Source organism: Balaenoptera musculus, chromosome 8 (genome assembly GCF_009873245.2).
Source record: "Balaenoptera musculus isolate JJ_BM4_2016_0621 chromosome 8, mBalMus1.pri.v3, whole genome shotgun sequence".
NCBI classification, from domain to species: Eukaryota; Metazoa; Chordata; class Mammalia; order Artiodactyla; family Balaenopteridae; genus Balaenoptera; species Balaenoptera musculus.
In genome coordinates this window covers 11970336-11992001 of record NC_045792.1, presented here as the reverse complement: position 1 = coordinate 11992001, position 21666 = coordinate 11970336, and the positions used below count along the sequence as shown (strand labels likewise).

The 21666-nt window shown below is 48.0% G+C and overlaps 1 protein-coding gene across 4 annotated transcripts in view; it reads left to right on the top strand.

The window, feature by feature from the left end:
* The window catches only part of GRIK4 (glutamate ionotropic receptor kainate type subunit 4), a 439675-nt gene extending 420471 nt beyond the window's left edge, over positions 1-19204 (top strand). For all 4 annotated transcript variants that reach the window (XM_036862433.1, XM_036862435.1, XM_036862434.1 and 1 more), the window contains 3 exons: positions 1201-1329; positions 14878-14996; positions 18415-19204. In XM_036862433.1, the coding sequence (XP_036718328.1) occupies positions 1201-1329; positions 14878-14996; positions 18415-18768 (602 nt within the window). In that variant the 3' untranslated portion in view covers positions 18769-19204. The remainder of the gene's footprint in view (positions 1-1200; positions 1330-14877; positions 14997-18414) is intronic.
* The last annotated feature ends 2462 nt before the right edge of the window (positions 19205-21666 follow it).

Sequence of the window (21666 nt, the reverse complement as noted above, 5' to 3'; positions counted from 1 at the left end):
AGGAGATCTGGGAGCTGATCTAATTCCTTACCTGTCAAAGTGCAGCCCATGGCCCAGCGGCAGGGCACCGCCTTGGAACTTGTGAGAAATGCGAAATCTCAGCCCCCAGCCCCAGACCCACTGAATTAGAGTCTGCAGGTCGACAAGATCCCCAGGGGATTCCTGTGTGCACGAAAGTTTGAGAGCAGGAATCTATTTGTTCCAGCGTTTGCCTGTATCCTGCATCAGAGCCCTTTTCCCTGGGGCGTCTGTCCACATCAGACCTTTACAGAGCTTGGACAAGAAAACTGGGCAGCTTAGTTCATTTGCAGCCTCCTGGCGGCTTTTTCTTAATGATTTTTCTTCATAATTTCAGGCCTCAGCCTGTGCTGGGGCATCGAGCTTTCCACGGTTTCATTTAAGCCTGTTTTTTGTGATTAAACCTACATTCCAGAACCAAAGCTTCTTGACCATACTCCATACGAAAAATTAAAAAAGAATTGCACTCAACAGAGCCTTCTGTCTGAGGAGGGAGGGAAGAGCGATGTAAACAGAGTAGTGGACGGGGCCAGGGGTTCTGGGGCACCCAGCAGGCAGCTGTGCGGGAAAGGGGTGCCCCAGACCGATTCTCCACACAGATGGAGGAGGGGAAGCTTCCACCTTGCTCTGGGTGGCCCTTTTCTCATTGGTGGCCGCTCCGGGTAAACAACTGTCGGGTGTAATGTAGTGAGAGTTACAAATGGCAGAGAAACTAATTTCAATAAAGTAGAAAATAGGCAACTGATTGCAAGGTTTGTGTCACAGAAGGTTTCCCTCCTTGGCCTCCCAGGGGCAGGCGGACGGGGAGCTTTGCAACCAGCTTACCGCGTGCTGGTGGGGAGGGAGGTGGGTTCACCCAGGTAGAAAATGTCGGCGCCTGGATGGGGAGATGGGCAGCACAGCTGCCCGGAAGGCTGTCCCTTGACCCATGCTGGGGTCTTGGCCGTGGACTGAGCGTGCCAGTCAGCGTGGAGAGAAGGAAAGTAGAAACGCCTGGTGCCCTGCATGGCGCGGAGAGTCCTCAGCCTGAGCAAGTAGAGAGCCGTGCTCCTGCGGGGACCCCTGTCCCTCCCCTCCTATGTTACGTGGGCAGGGTGGCAGGGAGGTTTACCGGGAAGGGAGCAGAGAGATGCGGACGTGGGCACTCATGTCCTGTGTTCTGGGCTCTCCTGTGACCCACAGGCTCCGTCTTCCGGGACGAGTTTGATCTGGCCATCCTCCAGTTGCAGGAGAACAACCGTCTGGAAATTCTGAAGCGCAAGTGGTGGGAAGGGGGCAAGTGCCCCAAGGAGGAAGATCACAGAGCCAAAGGTAAGGGTGGCCAGGGCCTCCCCTCCTGCCTGGAGGACCAGAGCTGCTCATCTCTGGCGTCCAAATTCCAAGTAATGCCAGGTTGAGAACAAGCCTCGGAAGGAGCCGAAGGCCGGGCTGGGACTGGCTGGGCTCGTCCCTGTCCCAGGGTCTTGGGCTTAATGTACGGTGTCCTATCCCGCCCACTCCCGAGTCCTAGAGATGCCACCCCTGCCATGTTTCCTGAGTCCAGCCACTTCTGCGCCAGCACCACCTCTTCCGCCATGGCCCAGGCCACCAGCACCCCACAGTCGTACGATTACAACAGCCTGGCCCCCTTTTCCCCTGCTTGCGCCTCTGCACTGTTCTCTCCACCAGAAGCCAGGGTGATTCTTTTTAAGACGCACATAAGCTTGCGGCCTCGGCCTGCGCAAACCTTCCAATGGCTTCCCATCTCACTCAGAATAAAATCCGAGCTTTCTATGGCCTCCCGACCCTTCCTGATCTGTTTCCCCCTTTTCTTCCTGTTCTCCAAGCCTCCCAGCCTCCTCCCACCTCGGGGCCTGCACACTGTTCCCTCAGAAGGTCCCTCAGAGAGGCCTTCCCTCCCCACGCCACACATCTCTCCCCTTCCCTTGGGCTCTGCTTTTCAGACCTTATCACTACCTGATAGTATAGTTTCTATTCATTTGTTTACTTTCTGCCTCTTCGACTAGAATGTAAGTTCCACGAGGGCAGGGCTTGTCTTCCTTACAGGGCTGTCCACAGGGCCTGGCACACGGATATTTTATTGAATGAATGATAGATACGGCTGGATAGAAAGCAGTCACTGACTGACGTGTAGTCGAAGAGTGTCGAGGGTCCCTGAACACCCAGCATTTTCTGTAGGGGGAGCACATATCCTGGCTTGCCCGGGATAGTCTCGGGTTACATCTGTTGTAGATCCATGAATGCCTGTTAGTTATTTTTAGAACGCCCTTTCATTTTCAAAGCGTCCTGGCTTGGGCAATAAATCATATGGTCACCCCAGTCATCTACTGCAGCCTTGCTAAAATATGCAGCGAATTTACCTATACACACTCGGCCCTGGGGAGGCAGCTGGGGAGTAAAATGAATGATGCTATGTGCCTCCCTCTCTGCTCAGCGTGAGTGATTATGCAGGATGAGACAGTCAGGGAATGACTTTGTGCTTCTAAGGGTCTCCGTGTGCCTCTTGATCCTTGGAGGAGAGGGCTCAGGAATGTGGACCTACAGGGACAAGCCCTTTGTCATCTGGAGGAAATGCTGCCGCTTCCTTTGCAGGAACGGTGGGAGGCCACACCATTCTTGGCTCTCCACTCCCCAAAGGTCAACGGTGGAGGAGACTAACTCTTGTTTGTTCAGAGAAAAAAAGAAATGGGGGAGGTACAGAGAAAAGTATCAGAAAACTTTCGTGGATTTGAAAGAATGCACTAGATGTTGAAGATGCCCAGGACCGGTATAGGAAAGGAAGCGGGGAGCGGGATGTTGCAGGCAAGAAGCACCTTGAGGGACGATGCAGAGGCAGAAATTGGTGCAGCGGGCAGGGCTGTGAGTGGGGACCGCAGGTGGTGTGGGTGTGAGAAGAAAGATTCCCGTGGGGAGATCTGGGCTGCCTAGACGGTGTGTACCCGGGAAGGTGTGGGTAGCAGGATGTGCCTCCACCGCCCCCTCCCCAGAAAAAGACTCATGGATTGAAAGCAGTCTAAATCTGACTGGGCCCAGAATAGTCAAAGTAAAGTGAGATTATTGGTAAGCTAATATATGTCCGTGTTTTTCTGTGGGAACAGTGAACTTCAGAGTGGTGGGAAGGAGTGCCGTCTTACCAAGGAGATGGAGGGAAACAGTAGTGGCTTTTGATCTGGAGTAATTTAAAATTTAGCGTTGGCCGAAAAGTTCGTTTGGGTTGTTCCATAACATCTTACGGAAAAACCTGAGCGAACATTTTGGCCAACCCAATAGAAACGGAGAGGTGGGCCTGGGACCCAGAGTGAAACAGGAGAAATGTCCAGGTTTCTGTTGCCCTAGAAGCCCCTGGTCGCCCTCCAGCTGCCCCTCCCCACAGTGGGTCGGGTGCCTTCCGTGATTTTGGATGGGGCCCTCAACACACTGTGTTACAACTCTTGGTTTCCTCTGCCCAGGTGATGGCATCTTAGATGTGGACCCGTGTCGCCTGCTTCTGTGTCCCTGGCCTCCCCTACAGAGCCTGGCACATAGTAGGGACTCAGTGAAAGTCTGTGGGATGTGTGATGAAAGCCACTGACTGGTAGCTGTCAAAAGCCACCAATCACTGTCCTCTTGGGCCACGCTAAGGTGGCAAATGAAACTGTGCTATTGTGCTTTCCCGAGTAGCCTTCGCGCTCAGAGCTCTCCACTCCTTCGAGTTGTTCCTGCCTCTGAACAGCTGCCTGAACATATGCGGGGATGCAGGGATGCTGTAGACGTGGGAGGCTGGAGCAAAACCGGGGGTGGGCAAGAGCAAGGGCTCAGAGGGGTGCAGGGAACCCACAGGCTCCCTACCGGCCCCCGGCTGCCAGCTCGGGCTGCTCCAGGCCTCCCGCCTCTTTTCCTTACCGCTAGTTGTGGGCTTCCTGGCTTTCCTTTCTTTTGTAAACCTGATCCTATTTGATCTCTTTGAGCCTGTTGCCCCTCGAGACTCACTACTGAGTTGATCCCAGCTCTCCAGTTTCCCCTTTCATCCTTGACTTCTAAGCCTAGCCACAGGCCCTTCCCCTTTGTGCCCTTATTTCTTTGTGTTTATTTTCACTGCTAATCTATAGAGAAACAGTTGAAGGGCAGCAGATTGACAAGGCTGGGGATGACGACACAGGAGCTGGGACCTTACAGTTTTCACTCAGGGACCTCAATTTAGACTGTCTCTCTCTCCCATTAGAGATTTCACCCGAAGCCCAGTGGGCTCCCCCGCACCCCACTCTAAGAATGGGGCTCAAACATTTCCCTCCTGCACACCTATTTGTTCTGCTGACAGGCGCTAGATTGGTTCTCTCCTCTGAGGCAGTGTAGACAGGGTTCAAGATCACAGGCACTGGGTCAAATGGACTCCACTCCATAGATGGCCTTGTTATATACACTGTGAAGCATCTTTAAGCCTCCGTTTCCTCCTCTGGAGAATAGAACTAGAAATAATAATGCCACCTCCCCGGGCTATTGTGAAGACTGAATGAGATAAACCATGTTAAACACTCAGCAAAGCACTGACGCAAAGGAAATGAGAACTGATTTTATTCTAAAATCTAGGCCTAAAGAAGAAATTGAGGTCTGAATAGTATCCACAGCCACAAGTACGCCCATCCACTCTATGTTCCTCAAGGCTACAAGCTTTTCTAAGATGAACACTTAGGACATTAGTTTGTCTGTTGATAGTTGTCCCCCATGGATGAAAATCTCAAGTGCAGGGTCTGTGTCTTATTTTTCTATCCCAGTGACCAGCATATCATCTGACATTTCATCCGTATTTGATGAAAGGATGAACAAGGAATGAATGAATGAATGAATGAATGGGCAATCATCTCAAGGACGTCCAGACTGGTCCTACTTCTTAAGTCTTTTTTCCCCCAAACAGGAGCCCTGACACCCCAGTGTTAGATGGAAAGTGTTCACGGAGCCCTCACTGCATCCAACGAACAGTGTAGACCACTGTGTATCAGGCACTGTGCTGGGCTCTGAGAGTATGAAAAACAATGAGACATGGCCCTGCCCTCCAGAGGTTTAGAGTTAAAGAGAGGCACAGATTATCACTATAATGGTTGCACTGTAGGAATGCTTTCATAGAGCTGGACAGAAAGTGTTATGAAGCCCAGAGAACAAAGTGATTAATTCTGCACAATAGTCAGGGAAGGTTTACAGAGACATTGGGTCTGGACCATGAAGCATTCATTAGGAGTCAGAGCTTTAGGAAGGTTGTGGAGCAGAGTTGTCACACTCAGTAATTGGTTTGGATGAGTAGGATGAGGTTGGAGTTAAGAGGGCATTGAAAACCAGGTGAAGGCATGTGGACAGCAAACCAGTACGTCCCAAACTTTCCCAGGGAAAGAATTAATAGCAGAGGACACTGAGTATGCATGTTTGGGGATCTGGGGGCAGAGTCTAAAGCAGCCCAGCATGTTTGGAATTTCCTCTTCTGTTTTGTGCTAAAAACACATGTGAATTTTGCATCTGACAACGTAATAGGGGCATGTTTATGTAATAGAAAAATGCTTTTCATTCCTAGACTCTAAGTAAAATCGGTGTCCCAGGAAGATGCCCTGTAAACACCCCAGAGCTTTGCATATGCCTTGGCACACTAACAGCACAGTGGACCGGGTTGGAGACATTGGTGGAAGACCTCAAAGGTTCTGGGGTGAGATGTGGCCTCAGGAAAGCAGGTGCTGTGGATGGAATTCTGAGCTGTCAGTGGCATTCATGGTCCCAGGGCACAGTCATTGCCTCGGGAAGAACGGAGTCCAGTTATTGGCTTTAAGTTCCAAAAGAAGTTGTTCCAACTCAGCAGAGACAATGTTCTTAGAAGTCATGGTTTTTGATTTGCTAAAAAAGTATCACTATTTTGGAATACAGAAGGCCAGTACCTGAAGGAAGCTTTGCATAAAGCTAACACTAGAAGTTCAGAGAGCCAGGCCACCCAGTCTGCAAACCAGATAAAAAGATGCAAACCAGGAAAGGATATGTTAGAATGTGGAAGGTCCCTGAGAAGGAGCCTTGTGCCCTGCTGGGAGGGGGAGAGTGCCAGAGAGAACTCCTAGATTCCTTGGGGATACCAAGAGGTAAAGAGATGTTTGCTTACTTCTGGATTTGGGCATGCCCCACAAATATGTGTCATGCCACGGTGGAGTGGGTGCATGAAAGATGGCACATGGGGACCCAGGGCAGAGAGGTCCCAGAGACAGACCTGCATTTTCTGGGGCCCCAGACAAGGATATTGGAAATCTAAGAGGAATCTGGCATTAGGATGGGACATCTAACCCCATCCCCATGACACATAATCTCCTTCCCAACCCCAGACTTGAAATACATCCAGGAGTGAAGGGGGAACAGAGAAAACACCGTATTTAACTGAATGTAAATCTGAAATTTAAACATAAAGAAATCGCTACATTTTTGGCAATCAGGTGGAAACGGGAGTTTGAGGTAGATGTTAGGTACCTTTACAGGAAAATTAAGTTGTTGTTTTTGCAGAGTGGTTGGCTTGGGATGTTCTTCCCCATTCCACAGAATTTTAGGAAGACTGATCTGACAGCAGAGCTCAGGATGGATGGAGAGGAGACACAGGGAAAGCAGGCTCTCAGGGAAGATGGAAAGGACAGGGCAGGAGGCTTCTTTCCACTGTCCACTGAGGGACTGAACGTTCCCTGGCACGGAGAAGAGAGCTGAGCAGATGAAGAGAGAAGATAAACAGTGGAAGCCATCCTGCCCGGGTCCCACGTGCTTCGGAAAATGCTAGGGTTCTACCAACCAGCCGATGTTAATTTGCCTCCATGTGGTCGTCCTCGGGAGCAAGAGGGGGAGCTGTATTAACAAGTGGTGATGTCCAAGAGGGGACTGTCTGGGAGATACTGTGCAAATCACCGTAAGAACCAGGGCTTCGGCTCCCAGCCCAGCCACAGCAGCTAGTGCCAGTTTAATACAGTGGCCCCATTTCTGCCATGGCTGAAACCCAAACAGACATTACTCAGAGAGACTAAAAGGCTTCCTTGGCTGAATGAAAGTCCACGTGACCTCCCCCAAGCCAGGCCAGAAGCACTAGCCTGGAAGGAGCAGAGCCACTGCTTGGTCTCCCTGTGACAAATTAGCCATCAAACTTCTGGAATAAAACTCACTGCTCTAGAGAACCCCCCCCCCCCACCACCACCTGTGGCAGAAGAACAGGGACCAGCATGGCCTGAAAGATCTCTTCCTTTAAGTCCTTCATGGTGGCCAGGAATGGAGCCGCTGGACCATGTTTTTTCTTGTGTCTCAAATTGAACAAACGGCAGTCCTTTTCATTTGCTTTCCAAAGCAGCTTCCAGGGGATCTTTCTTTTCGTGGTTGGGATCAGTTGGCTTCCACATGTGCCTAAAGAAAGGAGGCGGAGATGGAGTAGGCAGAGAGGGATGGAGGTGAAGGGAGCTATGAGGGCGGTCCTGTTCTCAGAGATCCCTGAAACTGAGAGTGACATCAATTGCAATGTACCAGACAATGTGCAGTGCCTCACATAATCCTTTTCTACTTTATTATCCCCTATTAAAATGTGAGAAATTTCAAAGAAAATGATCTGCTGCTACTTCACTTCTAAGCTCTGGTATCACTGCCAAATTCCAGAGAAGAATCCTAACATTGGGATGATGCCACCACCTGAGTCTTTTTGCCAGGTCTTACTTGGCTCTGGTGAGAACCACAGCATTACCCCTTGGCTTCATCTCCCCATTTCTTTCCCTGCCTATAGCTCAGTGACCAGCTACCTGCATACACAGCTGAAAAACGCAATGGCAGATCATGTGGAAGACTAGAGAATTACAAAAAGAAGCAGGCTTCATTCCAAGCTGTTTCATTTTCTTCTGCCTTGTCTTTTCAAAAACACTTTTTTAATTTATTTTCTCACTCAACTCCTATAAAAAGAAATATCGCTAGCCACTCACAGAGGCCAGCATCCCAATTCAAGGGGATTGGATTACCGAAGGCTTTGCAGAACAATTGCCAGACAAAAAGGTAGTCGGTGAATTCCAAGGAAATTAAATACTTTTATCTTGAAAAACACAAGCTCGCAATCAGGCTTCAAAGGAACATAAATACACCACCAGGCTGTGAAAATCAGGGTCCCCTTTCAAGGATGGATAAGAGGCCGGTGGCATTGACTCACAAAATCCTTAGAGAGCAGGAAGTTTGCTGTCTGGCACGGCGGGAATGAACGTGTAAGACATCTTAGCAAGAGCGGGGGCGAGTGATGAGGGGGGTCGGGGGAATCGTGGGGACGTTTTCCTTTCTCTTTCTTCCCTGGGGGCTCAGCTCTATTATCCTGGTTCTCTGTTTTCTCTGGAGAGGGCCAAGACTGGAAACCTGAATATGGGAGTTTAGATAGTGTCTCGAAGTGATGCTTGCCGAGGAAGCCTCTTCCTAATCAAATCAGATTGACTGCTAAGAGACGGGGGAAACTCCGGGGGAGGGGGGCGCCGGAAAGCACGATCGGGAACAGAGGTGAACCATGGCCCAGTGTGTCTGCGTCAAAGGAGGTCAGCAGTTACAAAGACCACAGCCCCACTGTGTCTGGAAAGTGAGCCAAGATTAAGTCAATGGATCATCGATTCAAACATTTGCTGTAATGTTCCCAAGGAGAGAAGGGGATTTTATAAGTGGAACTAATAGCCCGTACATAGGTTTCACTTCCCCAGTCACTTGGGGCGAGGGTGGGGTGGTCCTAGGAATGAATTCAGTCACAGGGAGCCAGGTTGAGGTCTGTAATCACAACCCTGCAGCATGAGGGACCATGGGGGCCCCGAGTTCTAGGGAGAAGTGATATGGGGGTAGGGATACGGGCTCAGGCTCTGGCTTCCATTTGGATCTGGCACTTCCCCTTGCCAGCCGTGGAGCCCTGGGCAAGTTACCTGACTCCAGTACCTTGGTTTCCCGGTCAGGAACATGGAGGTAAGGGTAGTGTCAATTTCACAGGGCAACTGTTAGGATTGAATTAAAATGTTTAGCCTGGTAAGGTGGCTCATAGTAAATATTCATAAAGATCAGCTTTATTTTTATAAACATTAGCTGGGCAGTCAGATTTATCTAGATTTCACATCTGGGCTCTGAACACTTGGGCAAATTCTTGAAGTTCTCTGAATTTCCATTTCTTTAATTGTAAAGTGCCAACCATGGACTTTCTTTACAGTATTTTTAATGATAATTGAATTAGATAGAGAATGTTTTTTTTTTACATGAGGTGCTTGAGCTCATATTTTGATAAATTGTAAAGTACCTCTCCCATAACTTGTGTTTTGATAAATTGCAATATTTATCAGATGCCTCTACCATCCCTCTTCTATTCTGTGTTCCTTTCTCTACCCTTCTGCCATCACCGTCTCCAGAATCTGCTGGGTCTAGTCAACAGATGTCATGGTCAATGCAAGAAGAAATGGCAAACTTAGTATTTCACAGTCCTCAGCAGTGCAAACATGACGATTCGCTTTATATTTTCTGGGAAGGTCATACGGGTCAGCTCACATACGGGCACGTGAAGTTGCTGTTTACAACAAATAAGTCCACGGAGGTGGGACCACTTAATGTATTTGCATGGATGTAGGTGACTGTAGCTCTGAATTAGGAAGTGCTTGAAAGTCAAAATGGTCAAAGAATCCATGTTTTTGTCAAATATGTTCAATGTGGAAGATTGCACCAAGCTTCAGCACCTAGCGTAGCGCTCAGCTCCCGGGAGCTCCTCAAGAAAGATGTGTTGACCCACGTCAAAGACTAAATACACTGTCCCTTGACAGGATTGTGCTATAATGGTCTCTCCTCCCTCTGCACCTGCTCCGTGGCTCCTGTGGCCTCTGCCTCTTTGCTTCCCAGGCTCCCATTCAGAATGAGCTTTCCTGCATCACAGTTGCAAATTTCCACAGTGCCATCTGGAGATATGTATGGGTTTTAAGGGCTGGGACATACGTGCACCTGAATCCAAGAAGCGATTATTTGCCAGTCAGAACCGAAGGCAGAGCAGGTGGGTGGGTGGGTGGAGATTCAAATCTACTCAGAGATTCTCCCTTCCAGGTGGCCATTCTAGTTCTAGAGACAACGTTCTTCATTTGCATTTGTCAACGATCATTTGTATTTGTGGGCAATCTGTGAGTGACACACCACAGTTGGTCTTCAATCAACCAGGAGTTTGTGGGGAGAGTTTGATTCCATTTCGGTTATTACAGTCTTATGGCTGAGGCCTAGCTGAGGCTCAGAGACTCAAGTGTCAGGAGAAAAGCTCAGTTTCAACGCCATCTGTCTGGATGGCTTCTGTGAGGTCCCGTCTGAAGAAGGGAAGGGGGCGTGATGAGATGACTCCCCTGCAGGCGTGGAGGGCCTTGGGGTCAGCCTGGGGGAAGTCCACATGCCAGGCTCCTCTGAGTGAGGGCTGAGAGCTGCGGAAGGCATTTGACTTCTAGGAGAATGACTAACGACAGCGTTAAGGGAACTGCTGCGCCCTCCTAACTCCGCTTCCCGCTCCCAGCTCCATCTGTTTCTCAACTCCGACTCTGCCAGCAATCTATTCTTGCTTCCACTTTCCAATAAGTTCCTAAAGGCACGAATGGTATACAAGCCCCGCTCCTAGGAGGAGGGGGCCACTCAGCCAGGAGTCAGCACGCCGGAGCCAACACCCGTGATTAACATGCTGGCCCTGAAACGCGAGAAGCTGGGAAAGAGAGGCTGTGGGGTGTTTCAGTGACTCATGGTTTCCACCAGCATCCTGTTCGAACCTGAGCTCCTCAGAGAAGCTTTCCCTGATCTGAGCAAGGTTATCCCAGCACAGATCACCTGTCCATTTATAACCCTATCCCATCCCCGCCCCCCCACGCCTGCCCGCGACCGCGTGCAGTCAAGTCCATGCTGTGGATCGTCCACGTCATGTTTAGTCCCACTCTGGCCAGCCACAGAGTGCAGTCTAGGCCACCAGGCTGGGAGCACTCAACGAGGGCTGGCCCACTTTATGATTATTTTAAACAACATTTAATTAGGAATGAATACATATCACAGTATGGATCCAAAGCTTTTGAGAATTCATGCTTCTACACCTGGGATGTCCTTATCCTCTTTCTGTCAGCTCATTTTTTCAACAAACATTTATTGGGCTCTTATGATGGGCCAGGGGTTATAGAGTTGAACAAGACATGGCTCTTCCTCTCAAGGGAATCACAGTCTAGTGGGAAATCCAGATATATAACATTAAACTAATTATTATTTTATGCAATATCAGAGTGGCATATGTTGTATCAGAAAGCATCTGATCAGAAAGATCGCTCAGGCAACTAGGTGGACGGTAAAGTTGAGGAGGACACAGCTACGAGCAGGGAAATCATTTTGGAGATGCTGCCAAGGTCCAAGCAAGAGATGGTGGGGCCTTGAGCTAGGGAAGTGGTAGCAGAGAGAGAGAGAGAGAGAAGGTAAGAAATTGAAAAGTATTTAGGAGGTAAAATCAGCAGGACAGTGCATGGAGGAGAGGCAAGAGGCCAAATGCAGGGAAATGGGAGAATATGCCTCAGAGCAGGCAAAGGCGATTGAGAAGATTGGTGGAGAGCAGAGAGCAATGGCTTCATAAAAAGCCAAGAAGGGGGAGTTCCCTGGTGGTTCAGTGGTTAGGATTCGGTGCTTTCACTGCTGTGGCCTGGATTCAATCCCTGGTGGGGGAACTGAGATCCCACAAGCCTCACGGCGTGGACAAAAAAAAAACAAATGCCAAGAAGGGCGGTGGTTGACAATGTCAAGTGTTACCAGAGGTCACTTAAGATTGGGACCGGAAATTTTCCGATAGGTTAGAAACAAAATGTTCGTTGGTAACCTCAGTGAGCATGGTTTTAGTGGTACAAGACAAAATTTCATGGGATGACAAGTGAATATTCGGGAGAATAAAAGTGAATTCAGGGGCTTCCCTGGTGGCGCAGTGGTTGAGAATCTGCCTGCCAACGCAGGGGACACGGGTTCGAGCCCTGGTCTGGGAAGATCCCACATGCCGCGGAGCAACTGGGCCCGTGAGCCACAATTACTGAGCCTGCGCGTCTGGAGCCTGTGCTCTGCAACAAGAGAGGCCGCGATAGTGAGAGGCCCGCACACCGCGATGAAGAGTGGCCCCCGCTTGCCACAACTAGAGAAAGCCCTCGCACAGAAACGAAGACCCAACACAGCCATAAATAAATAAATAAATAATAATTAAAAAAAAAAAAAAGATCATGCTACCTATCATGTTAAAAAAAAAAAAAAGTGAATTCAGAACACAATCATTTTTCTCCTTTAGATACCATAGACAGACCACCTAGCGCCTAAAAGATTTTCAAGTGTCCAAAATTATGTTTGAGATCTGAAAAAAATTATTAGCTTCAAAATGCAAAAAGAAAACTGCTAAATCAAATTAAGACGTGTAATTAACTATCTCCAAAATGTAACATTGTTTTGACTTCATTAATTTTTAAAGTTAATATTCATAAAAACTTCATTACATTTAGAAACAATTTTTTTTGGTTTGATTTTTCTCCTTTTGCAAACATTCTCTTGTATGAACAACGACTGCTGAGAAATCACAGCCAATTATACATTAACTGTTGCTTGCCACTCCGTCACATCAGAAGCAAAATTTTAAAAATGCATTTAACATAAGATGTGGGTGCATTTTCTCCTACTTGCTTTCATGTGGGATGGGTCTCCAAATGTAAGCGTTTTAAGGGCTGTCTTAACATAGTTCTGGTATAGATAGTTTCAAAAATCTTGCCTAGGGAAGGAAGGAAAGACAAGGGTATTCACTAGACAGAGCTGGAGGGAGAAGGATTTTGTATTTTTCTTTAAGAAGGGAAAGATGTGAGTGTGTGTGTGCACTGAGGGAAAGAGTCAGTAGAGAGGAAAAGATTGGGGAGGGCTGGAATGGTGACTGAGGGCGACAGGGAAACACTAGAGTCCAGATGGCAGAATTGGACTCGAGGAGGGGAGAATACCTCTGCAGAAACACGAGGGGAGGTTGAAGCCCTTCAAGGGGATCCTAGTCTTTTTCTACATCAGGCAGAGCTATCCCAAGGTGACAGGAAAGTCTTGTGGTACCTCACCAGTCACTTGGAGCTCTGTTTACCTGAACAGGTGGGCATCTTTGGTATCCCAGTCATCACTTCCCCTTCACTGGGGAGCCCTTTCTGTACATGGACTGGCTGGAGAAACTAGTTTGTCCATGATGCTCAGATGCACGTCCCAATACCCGGTTCTCACCACCCCTAAAGCTGTGGCTGGACACCCCAGCTATGTCCTTGGTGCATTCCCCCTTAAATGTCCCTTTTGTCCCTGGATGTTCCTATGGTTAGAAACCTTCTGCCCAAATGGTCCCAGGTTATGGGGGCAGGTGATCAAATGAAGCCCAAGCACCTTCCTCTTGGAGGGTAGAAATCTACTCCAAACGCTGTGTGCCTTCCCTTAGAACTGAGTTTTAAAGTCATCTCCTGTTTTTGATTATTCACAGTAGAGGATGTTTACTCACACAGGTACCCAAGAGTTGGCTGTGTGGACCTGCAGACCAGAGTATACAATCCATTGGGTACATTCATGATGTGAGCCCTCGGAGCCATTGTAGCAGATCATTGGTGTAGGCAGGCACTGCGCCGGGCTGTGTTATTTTAAAAACAAAACAAAACAAAAAACCAACAGACAGCCATTTGAGTCTTTGTGAGAGAAAACCCAAGGCATCTTAAAATGGCTAGCTAGGGCCATTTTTCCAGCTTTCCAAAGCGCAGGAAGCAGTGTCAGATTTCTACTTCTGATCCGTGGCTCATCTCAGTGTTGTATGAAGCTGGCTTTCCCTGACACCGATATAGCTCTGTGTCCCATGAAGGCACTGCTGGTTGCACAAACACTCAAGTGTGCAGGCATTCCAACAGCACAGGACATAAGCTACCCTCTTGGCATTTTCCAGGATAAAAGATGCTTTTTGATTTATGATTGTGGTTCCTCTTGAATCAGGGTTTCATGTGTTTCTGACACTCCCCTAATGTTTGGGTTTCTCTAGTACCAAAATAAGCATCCAGTTACATAGCTAACTCAGTGTTGGACGCAACCATATAATTCCAGAAATACCGATTGAGTATATATGATATGCCAGGTATCATGCTTGGCAATGAGGTTACAACCAGAAACTGCCTAACTTCAAGGAACTTAGCCATACACAATGCTTCCCAAAATACCAATTTGCAAACAAATTTTAGGCCTGGTTGGAAAAGAATCACTTGTGAAATGCATTTTAAAATACAGATTCCTGGGCCCCATCTCCAGAGATAGGGATTCAATATGTCTGGGGTGAGGATTAGGAATCCATACCTTTAATGAGCTTCCCAGGTGGTTCTGATGGCAGCCAGGTTTGGGAACCACCTGGGATAAAACGTTTTACTTTCCAAGTCTATTAGTAACATATTGACACAGTTAAGTAAATGTAATTTTTTCTATCCATAGTTTGGTTACGACAGTTGCTTTATATCAAGCAAACACAATACTAGGAAGATTGATGAAATTTTTATGAAACTGCTAGAATTTACTGGTATTTTGCTATCATGTCTCTATATGCTAAATCAAAATTTTCCTTAGCCCTTTTCTTAAAATGACTGCCCCTCCCACCCCAGAAAGCTTCTCACCAATCTCCTCCACTTGCATCTAGAGCCCCCTCCCCTCTTCTACTCCAGCTATGCTGCATTTTTGTTTCCAAAGAATAATTATATCTCAAGGAATATGTGTGTAAAATGTCTACGAGACTCAAGTTCTGGTCATTCAGCATTTTTGGTACAATGATTATGTCTCCCAGCTCTTTTACACTATTTTTTGTTTGTTCTCACTTTCTTACAGGACTGGGAATGGAGAATATTGGTGGAATCTTTGTGGTTCTTATTTGTGGCTTAATCGTGGCCATTTTTATGGCTATGCTGGAGTTTTTATGGACTCTCCGACACTCAGAAGTGACTGAGGTAAACCTTCTAAGGGGTATGACCTATATTATTGGCAAGCAGGGCCAAGTTCACAGGATCACACAGGGACAAAGGTCATTTCAGACAGAACTTGTGAAATCCCACAGGAGGGTGGGGCGCCCATGGGACAGCACAGGGGAAAGAATCCTAGTTCCAGGGCAGGAGCTCAGGAGGGTGGGGCGCCCATGGGACAGCACAGGGGAAAGAATCCCAGTTCCAGGGCAGGAGCTCAGGAGGGTGGGGCACCCATGGGACAGCACAGGGGAAAGAATCCCAGTTCCAGGGCAGGAGCTCCGGGTTCAGACTTCATCCCTTACTAATTCTGCAGCCACAGAAAGGGCACGTAACCTCTCTGGGCTTCAGGTTCTTCTTTGAAACAGCCCAGTAAATAAATCTGTGAAAAATGTTTTATGAACAACGAAGACTTACACAACTATGATTTAAGATGTAGTGTCATAAGGAAAAACAGGCGAAAGTACCAGGTTACTAATGGAAATGATGGCTTTGGCTCTTCCATCTTAAGTATGTTTTTGCCTTGCAGGTAAAGCTGTTTAGAGATATCCCAATTCACGAGAGCTCAGAATGACATCTTCCTTCTCAGGGATTTTGAATAAGTTTAATTCCCAAACCTGTGGCTTAGAAACTGGGTTAATATAAACTTCACACAGATGGAAGAGTCTGAGAGAAGGAAGACGACTTTATCCCATTCTACCTCCATTCCAGGGCACAAATCATTACACGCTACTTGCACTGTTTGGTTTTTAAAGTATATTGGCCTCTATCTCAGTCTCCCAACTCCTGATCGTCCTAAAATCTCCTTCCGTAATTGACAGCCACTAACAGTAGATAACAGTACAGAAGAGTACAGCCCCCCTATAAACCTATGCGGTCCAGCCTCATGTAGGGCCTCCATTCGACACTGCTGACCAGTCTTTTCCTTTTCTGTGCTCAGCTTCTTTCCCACTTCCCAGTAGGACTTCCAAGCCATCACCCACTCCTCACATCCCTTTGCTCCTCCATGACTAATTTTACCTCCTGCCTCACCCAGAACTCAGGAGTGACCAGCCCCAAATTAAAACGCCCACCTAAAAAGTTACCCACAGCTGGAGCCACCCCCAGGACTGCTGCAGATGTTCTGGTCATCCCTCCATCTCTGCCTTGTTCCCACCTTTCCTCAACTCCTCTAGGATTATCCTTTTTCTCCCCTTTATTTATTTATTTTTTTGCCTGCTCTCTCCCCCAAGTCCAAAACTATGCTCATGTTTATTCCATATTTCCAAATAATAGCCATGTTGCTGTTGCCCTACCCCTCTCCTCTTGCAAACGCAGGTGATCGACTGCCTCTCTCTCCATGTCCTCACCTCCCAGTCGGGCCTCACGCCACAGCAGCTGGCTCCTCCCCACCCCTTCCCTGAAAGGTCATGGCTGAGAGGTCTGACCCCTCCCCATGAACAAAACCAAAAGAGAACCCACTGGGCCTTATTGGACCTCAGTGTGGCCCTTGATGAAGTAGATCGCTCCTTCCAGAACTCTCTCCTCCCTTGCCTTGCCTGCTCCACGCTCTCTTGGTTTCCCTCCTCCTTCCCTCTCCAGCGTTACTGGCTTTCTCCTTCTGTCCACCCCTTAAATGGCGGTGCTCTTACCTCTTCCTAAGACCTCGTTCAGGCGTTCCTGTCCCTGTGAAACCTTCCGCAGTTCTCCTGCCTTCTTCCCTGGACCAGAAAGTTGCTCATTCCTCCTCCTTTCCACCACCCCTGTAACCAGCACATAGAGCACTTTCACACTCTGTGGCAATTATTTTCGTATCAGCCTGGCTACTAGACACTGCACTGCCTGAAAGTAAGGACTGAGTCCTTTGTGTCTGTATCTCCACTGCAAAGCACAGTGTTTGATACTTAGTTGACAGTCAATAAATATCAATATATGTCTTTATGTTCTTGTCACATATAATAGATTAGGCAGGTGGTGGTGTTTTTGTTGTAATTATTATTAGAAGCACAGAGAAGTTAAGTGACTTGACTACAGTTTCTGCTATTCATTAACAACCTTGGGTCTAGAATCCAGGTCTCAAGTCCTAACTCAGGCCGTGTTCCATTAGGGGATTCTACTTCTCTGTAGCTGCTTCAGGTAGAGGATCTGTGCACGCTGGGTTATTCTCCCAAGAGCTCGCCAGTGGTCTGGATGTACCTTGAAAAATTCAGTGAGGAGTTCAAGCTCTCCCAACATCTAGAAAGAAGAGTAAAGGCTAAATCAACTATTTGACTATGGTAGAACAACTGTCCTGTTGATAGAACGGGAAGACTGGAAGAAAGAACATGAAAGAACAGAAAGCTTCCTCTCCCATCCTAATGGGAGAAAGTGTCCTTTCCAGCACAGAGTAGAGAAGAAAGCAGAGCATGCATGTACTCTGCAGTATGTAGGTTTAGGTTCAAATTCTGGGTCAGCTATTTGTTAGTCGAGTAATTTCTGGCAAGGTATCTAACTTCTCTGAGCCTCCATTTCCACATCTGTGAAATGGGTATAACAGTAGTAGTCATGGTACAGGTTCAAGATTCTTCCTCCACAATTCTGAAACCTCAAAAGCTCAAAAAGTTCCAAGCTTTTTGTAAGTTGGATGCCAATGCTTTTGGTGACAAACCTTGACTTGGACTTGTATGAGGCTAATGTTTATGGTCTTTATCTCACTTGGTGTGAACGTATATTCATTTTGCTACAGAAATATTAATGTGTTTGAATATAGGGTCTTCCCCAGAGCCCACTGGAAGTGATACATAATATATTTTATGTGCATTGTATTACCTTGTCAAAATTCAAAATATTTTGAAACACAGCTGGACCCAAGAGTTTCTTATCAGGAGATGGCAGAGCTGCAGGAGTAGATTGCCTTGTTTTTGTTATTATAGTTATTGTTAGAACGCAGCCTCTCCAGCCATGACCAGCTGATTAAAAGAAATGAGACTCTTTGGCCTGAGAACAGAATGTTCATGGAGACATGGTTGTTTTTTCACACGCTTGAAAGGCTGACATGCGGTAAAGGGATTATTTGTTTAGTCGGCTTCAAAGTCCAAATTTAACTGGGATGGATGGATGAAAAGTTCAGGGAGAGGCATTAAGTCAGTAGAAGGAAGCAGCGTTAAAGGGTAATGTGCAAAAATGGTAGGGGCGCCTTCCCAACATGGTGAGATCAGTGTCTTTGAAGCTGTTCAAAGACGAGAGGACCAGCTGGCCGGATGGTATGGAGGATGTTTGGATATTAAGTAGCGGGTGGAAGTGAGGAGGTGGATTGAAAGGCCTTCAAACATATAAGATGGTGGAATTGTGAAACACTGCACCGTAGTCGCGCGCCCGAACGAGCCCGCAGGGGACCCTCGGGGGCTGGTCCTGAGAGGTCGGGCTGTGACCTCCTCGTGTCCTCCAGGTGTCCGTCTGCCAGGAGATGGTGAGCGAGCTACGCAGCATCGTCCTGTGTCAGGACAGTGTCCGCCGGCGGCGCGCCGGGCTCCCGCCGCCGCGGCCCCCCATCCCCGAGGAGCAGCGCCGGCCCCGGGGCACCGTGACCCTCAGCAACGGCAAGCTGTGCGGGGCCGGGGAGCCCGACCAGCTGGCGCAGAGACTGGCCCAGGAGGCCGCCCTGGTGGCCCGCGGCTGCACGCACATACGCGTGTGCCCCGAGTGCCGCCGCTTCCAGGGCCTGCGGCCGCGGCCGTCGCCGGCGCGCAGCGAGGAGAGCCTGGCGTGGGAGAAGACCACCAACAGCAGCGAGCCCGAGTAGCCCCGCCGCCCGCCGAGGATGCTCGGCTCCCCGGCCCGCTGCGGAGGCGGGATGCGCTGAGCCCGCGCTGCTGCCCGCGGGGCCCCCGGACTTGTACAGCGTCCACCCTTCTCTCCAGATTTTGGATCCAGTAACTTTACAAAGCGATCAAAGAGCCTGACGCTCCAGCCGGAGACGGCGCCCTGGTCCGGGGAGCTGGGGCCACCCAGAGACGTTGAGCCCGAGTGGCAGGGGACGCTCTCCCACCTGGCCACAAGCCCCCTCTTCCCGCAGTGGGCCTTTCCCTCCCAACAAAACTAAAGAGTCGGGGTGGGAGGGGTCCCTGCCCAGACCGTCCGATGAATTGGTGGCATCATCAGTGGAATTTCCCCCTAGGAAGGGGCCATTGTACCCTGGGTCTAGTTCTTACAGGAAAAAAAAAAAAAATTAAACTCAACAGGGAAGTTTTTCTTTTCTGGATTTGTATATTTTTGTTAATGTTCTTCTCTTTTGTTTTCTCTGTTTCTCTCCTTCCCTCCTTTTCTTCTTTGTTGTCTCAGTTCTATTCCTTTGTTTCGTTTTCTTGGAGGGGGAGGCTGGGTTAGGGAATTGAAGTCACAATAATCCCTGTTACCATTTTGCTAAATTTTAGGATATGATGCGGCCAGTGCCTCAGACTCCAGGCGCTGAACTCTCCTTTCTGTGTGGTGACTGGGCCACAGGGCATATAGGAGAAGGTGAATTGGGTGGAGAATCTCAAAGAAAGGTCCAGTAATTTCTTAAATGCCAAAACCCAATTAACTCATAGTTTACTGAGAGACTTTGAAATGCCTGGGATTTCAGAGGTTAATTTGTCCTTTCTCTGTCTTTTCGACTTTCACTATGATTGGGTTTGATTTGGTCTTTGGTGAACGTGATCTCTGAAGAAGAGAGATAGCAGAGGAGAGTAGAAGGCACAAAGTATCCCAGGGCCTTGTTTAAGGAGCAGAGAGGGTAAATACAAATTTCCCCAACCTTGGCCTTGGCTTCAGCAGGAACGTGCTGTCTTCAGGTGGGGAAGGATGGGGCCGCCCTGCTGGTCTGGTGCATACTTTGTCAACTGCACCTCTTTTTAATCAAACTCAGTAGCTGCCTATGAAGCCAGACCCCCAAGGCTATCATGGATTGGGTGATTTCTTGCTACTAGATGTGAGACCTTGGTGCAAATGTGTGTGTGTGTGTGTGTGTGTGTGTGTGTGTGTTTATTATATGGGAAGATCTTAAGTAATCAAGAATTTGCCAGGTTCCTGGGAGAGAGGTAGGGTCTTGTAGTCAGTACACAGGCCTGGGAACTAGGAACTCTTGAGTCCTCACCTAAACATGGGCAGTAGCCCCCCTTGTATGACTTTACATGAAGCATCTCACTTCTCTTTCATCTACACAATCGGAGTTACTGATGCTTTCCAGGCTGTCAGATGCCTGCTAAGTACTTCTGTACTTGTGAGATGTTTGCAGTGTCCCGAGCACTCATCCGACGGGAGGCGTGAAGCTTCTCAGCAGCTGCTTGACCTTTGCTTGGCTTCGCCAGTTGGGAGTTTCACACAGAGTTTTCATTTTCCGATTGAAAACAAATTCTATGCAATTTCTGTTTGTCAACTTAGAAAATTCGGAGGGAGAGAGAACTAAACAGCCACTACAGCCATCTCCCCTGCTGTCACCACCTTGAATCAAATTGTCCTCACATTGTTTCTGTTCTGAACGTACTAAAATAAAGACACCTTTGCAAGACAACGAGCTTAATTCCATGTTTTTGCCGTCGACATTAGGTCGACATCTTCTTTGTGCCAGGACTATTAGTTAGAACTGCCATCCTGGGGGTACCCTGATGGTTCCTATAAAGGATGCCAGTTTTGTCCTAGGCTGACCTCTTCTCTCTCATAAATTTGAATCTTTTTTCCTCTTAAACCATCAAATGTCGGCAAGCTCTGCAGGACATGAGTCTATTTTGAAACCTTGCTTAGAGCCTCCTGGAGAAACGTGGATTTGGTGGGAAGGGCACCTGAAGGCAGATGGACCGCAGACGGCAATGGTGCCATGCTGTCCGGACCCACAGCTCCATTCCTTGCTTCTGACAGTGTGGTCCCTACTGTCAGATCGCATGTGGGGCAGGAAGGGTTGTTTTTTTTAAAAACAAAAACAAAAAAAAACCTCGTTTTTATGAGCAGGATATCTTGATCAATAGCAAACTTTTGTAAAATGGATTGGTGAAATAAATGTCCCCATGAATCATTTATAAAGTCTGTTTCTTTCACGGAATAAAGATAAGACTGACAGCGCTAAGCAGTTTCTATTAGCTGCTGGGACCACTGCTGCACCTCACTCAAGCTGGTGAGTGAATCTGCAACCAGCTAGTTCTCTTCCTTGGTTTGTCTCCACTTTTTATCTGTTGGTTGTCAGCTTTCTTTTCCATTCTGTATTTTCTATCTGATTCTGTATACTGTATAAAGCCGTTTTTTCTTGTCTGTTTATCTTTCTTCGACTGCAATATTTACAATAAAACAGAAACAAACCCTGAAATGTTAGTGATGGATGAAAGCTGTTTGGGTTTGGAAAGAACGGTCTGGTGTGTCTAAAATCCAGGTACTCTGAAAGCAAATAAAAGTAGAAATCCACATTTTGTCTTCCCCTCCACCTGCCCTTCTCTCACTCCCTTTCCATTCCCTATCCTCTTCCGCTCTTTGTTCAGACCCCAGAAAAATCTAGGTGGCTTCTTTCAATTTGTAGTCCTGGAGGCAGAGCCAATCCCCCGCCCCTCCCCAAACGGATACACATGTTAATGAAGTTCAGGATTCATAGGGTTTTGTCTTCCTAAATGCACTTTCACAGAATAGTCATCTATTGATGCCTAGGGTAACTCTAGTCAGATATCACCCCAGATTC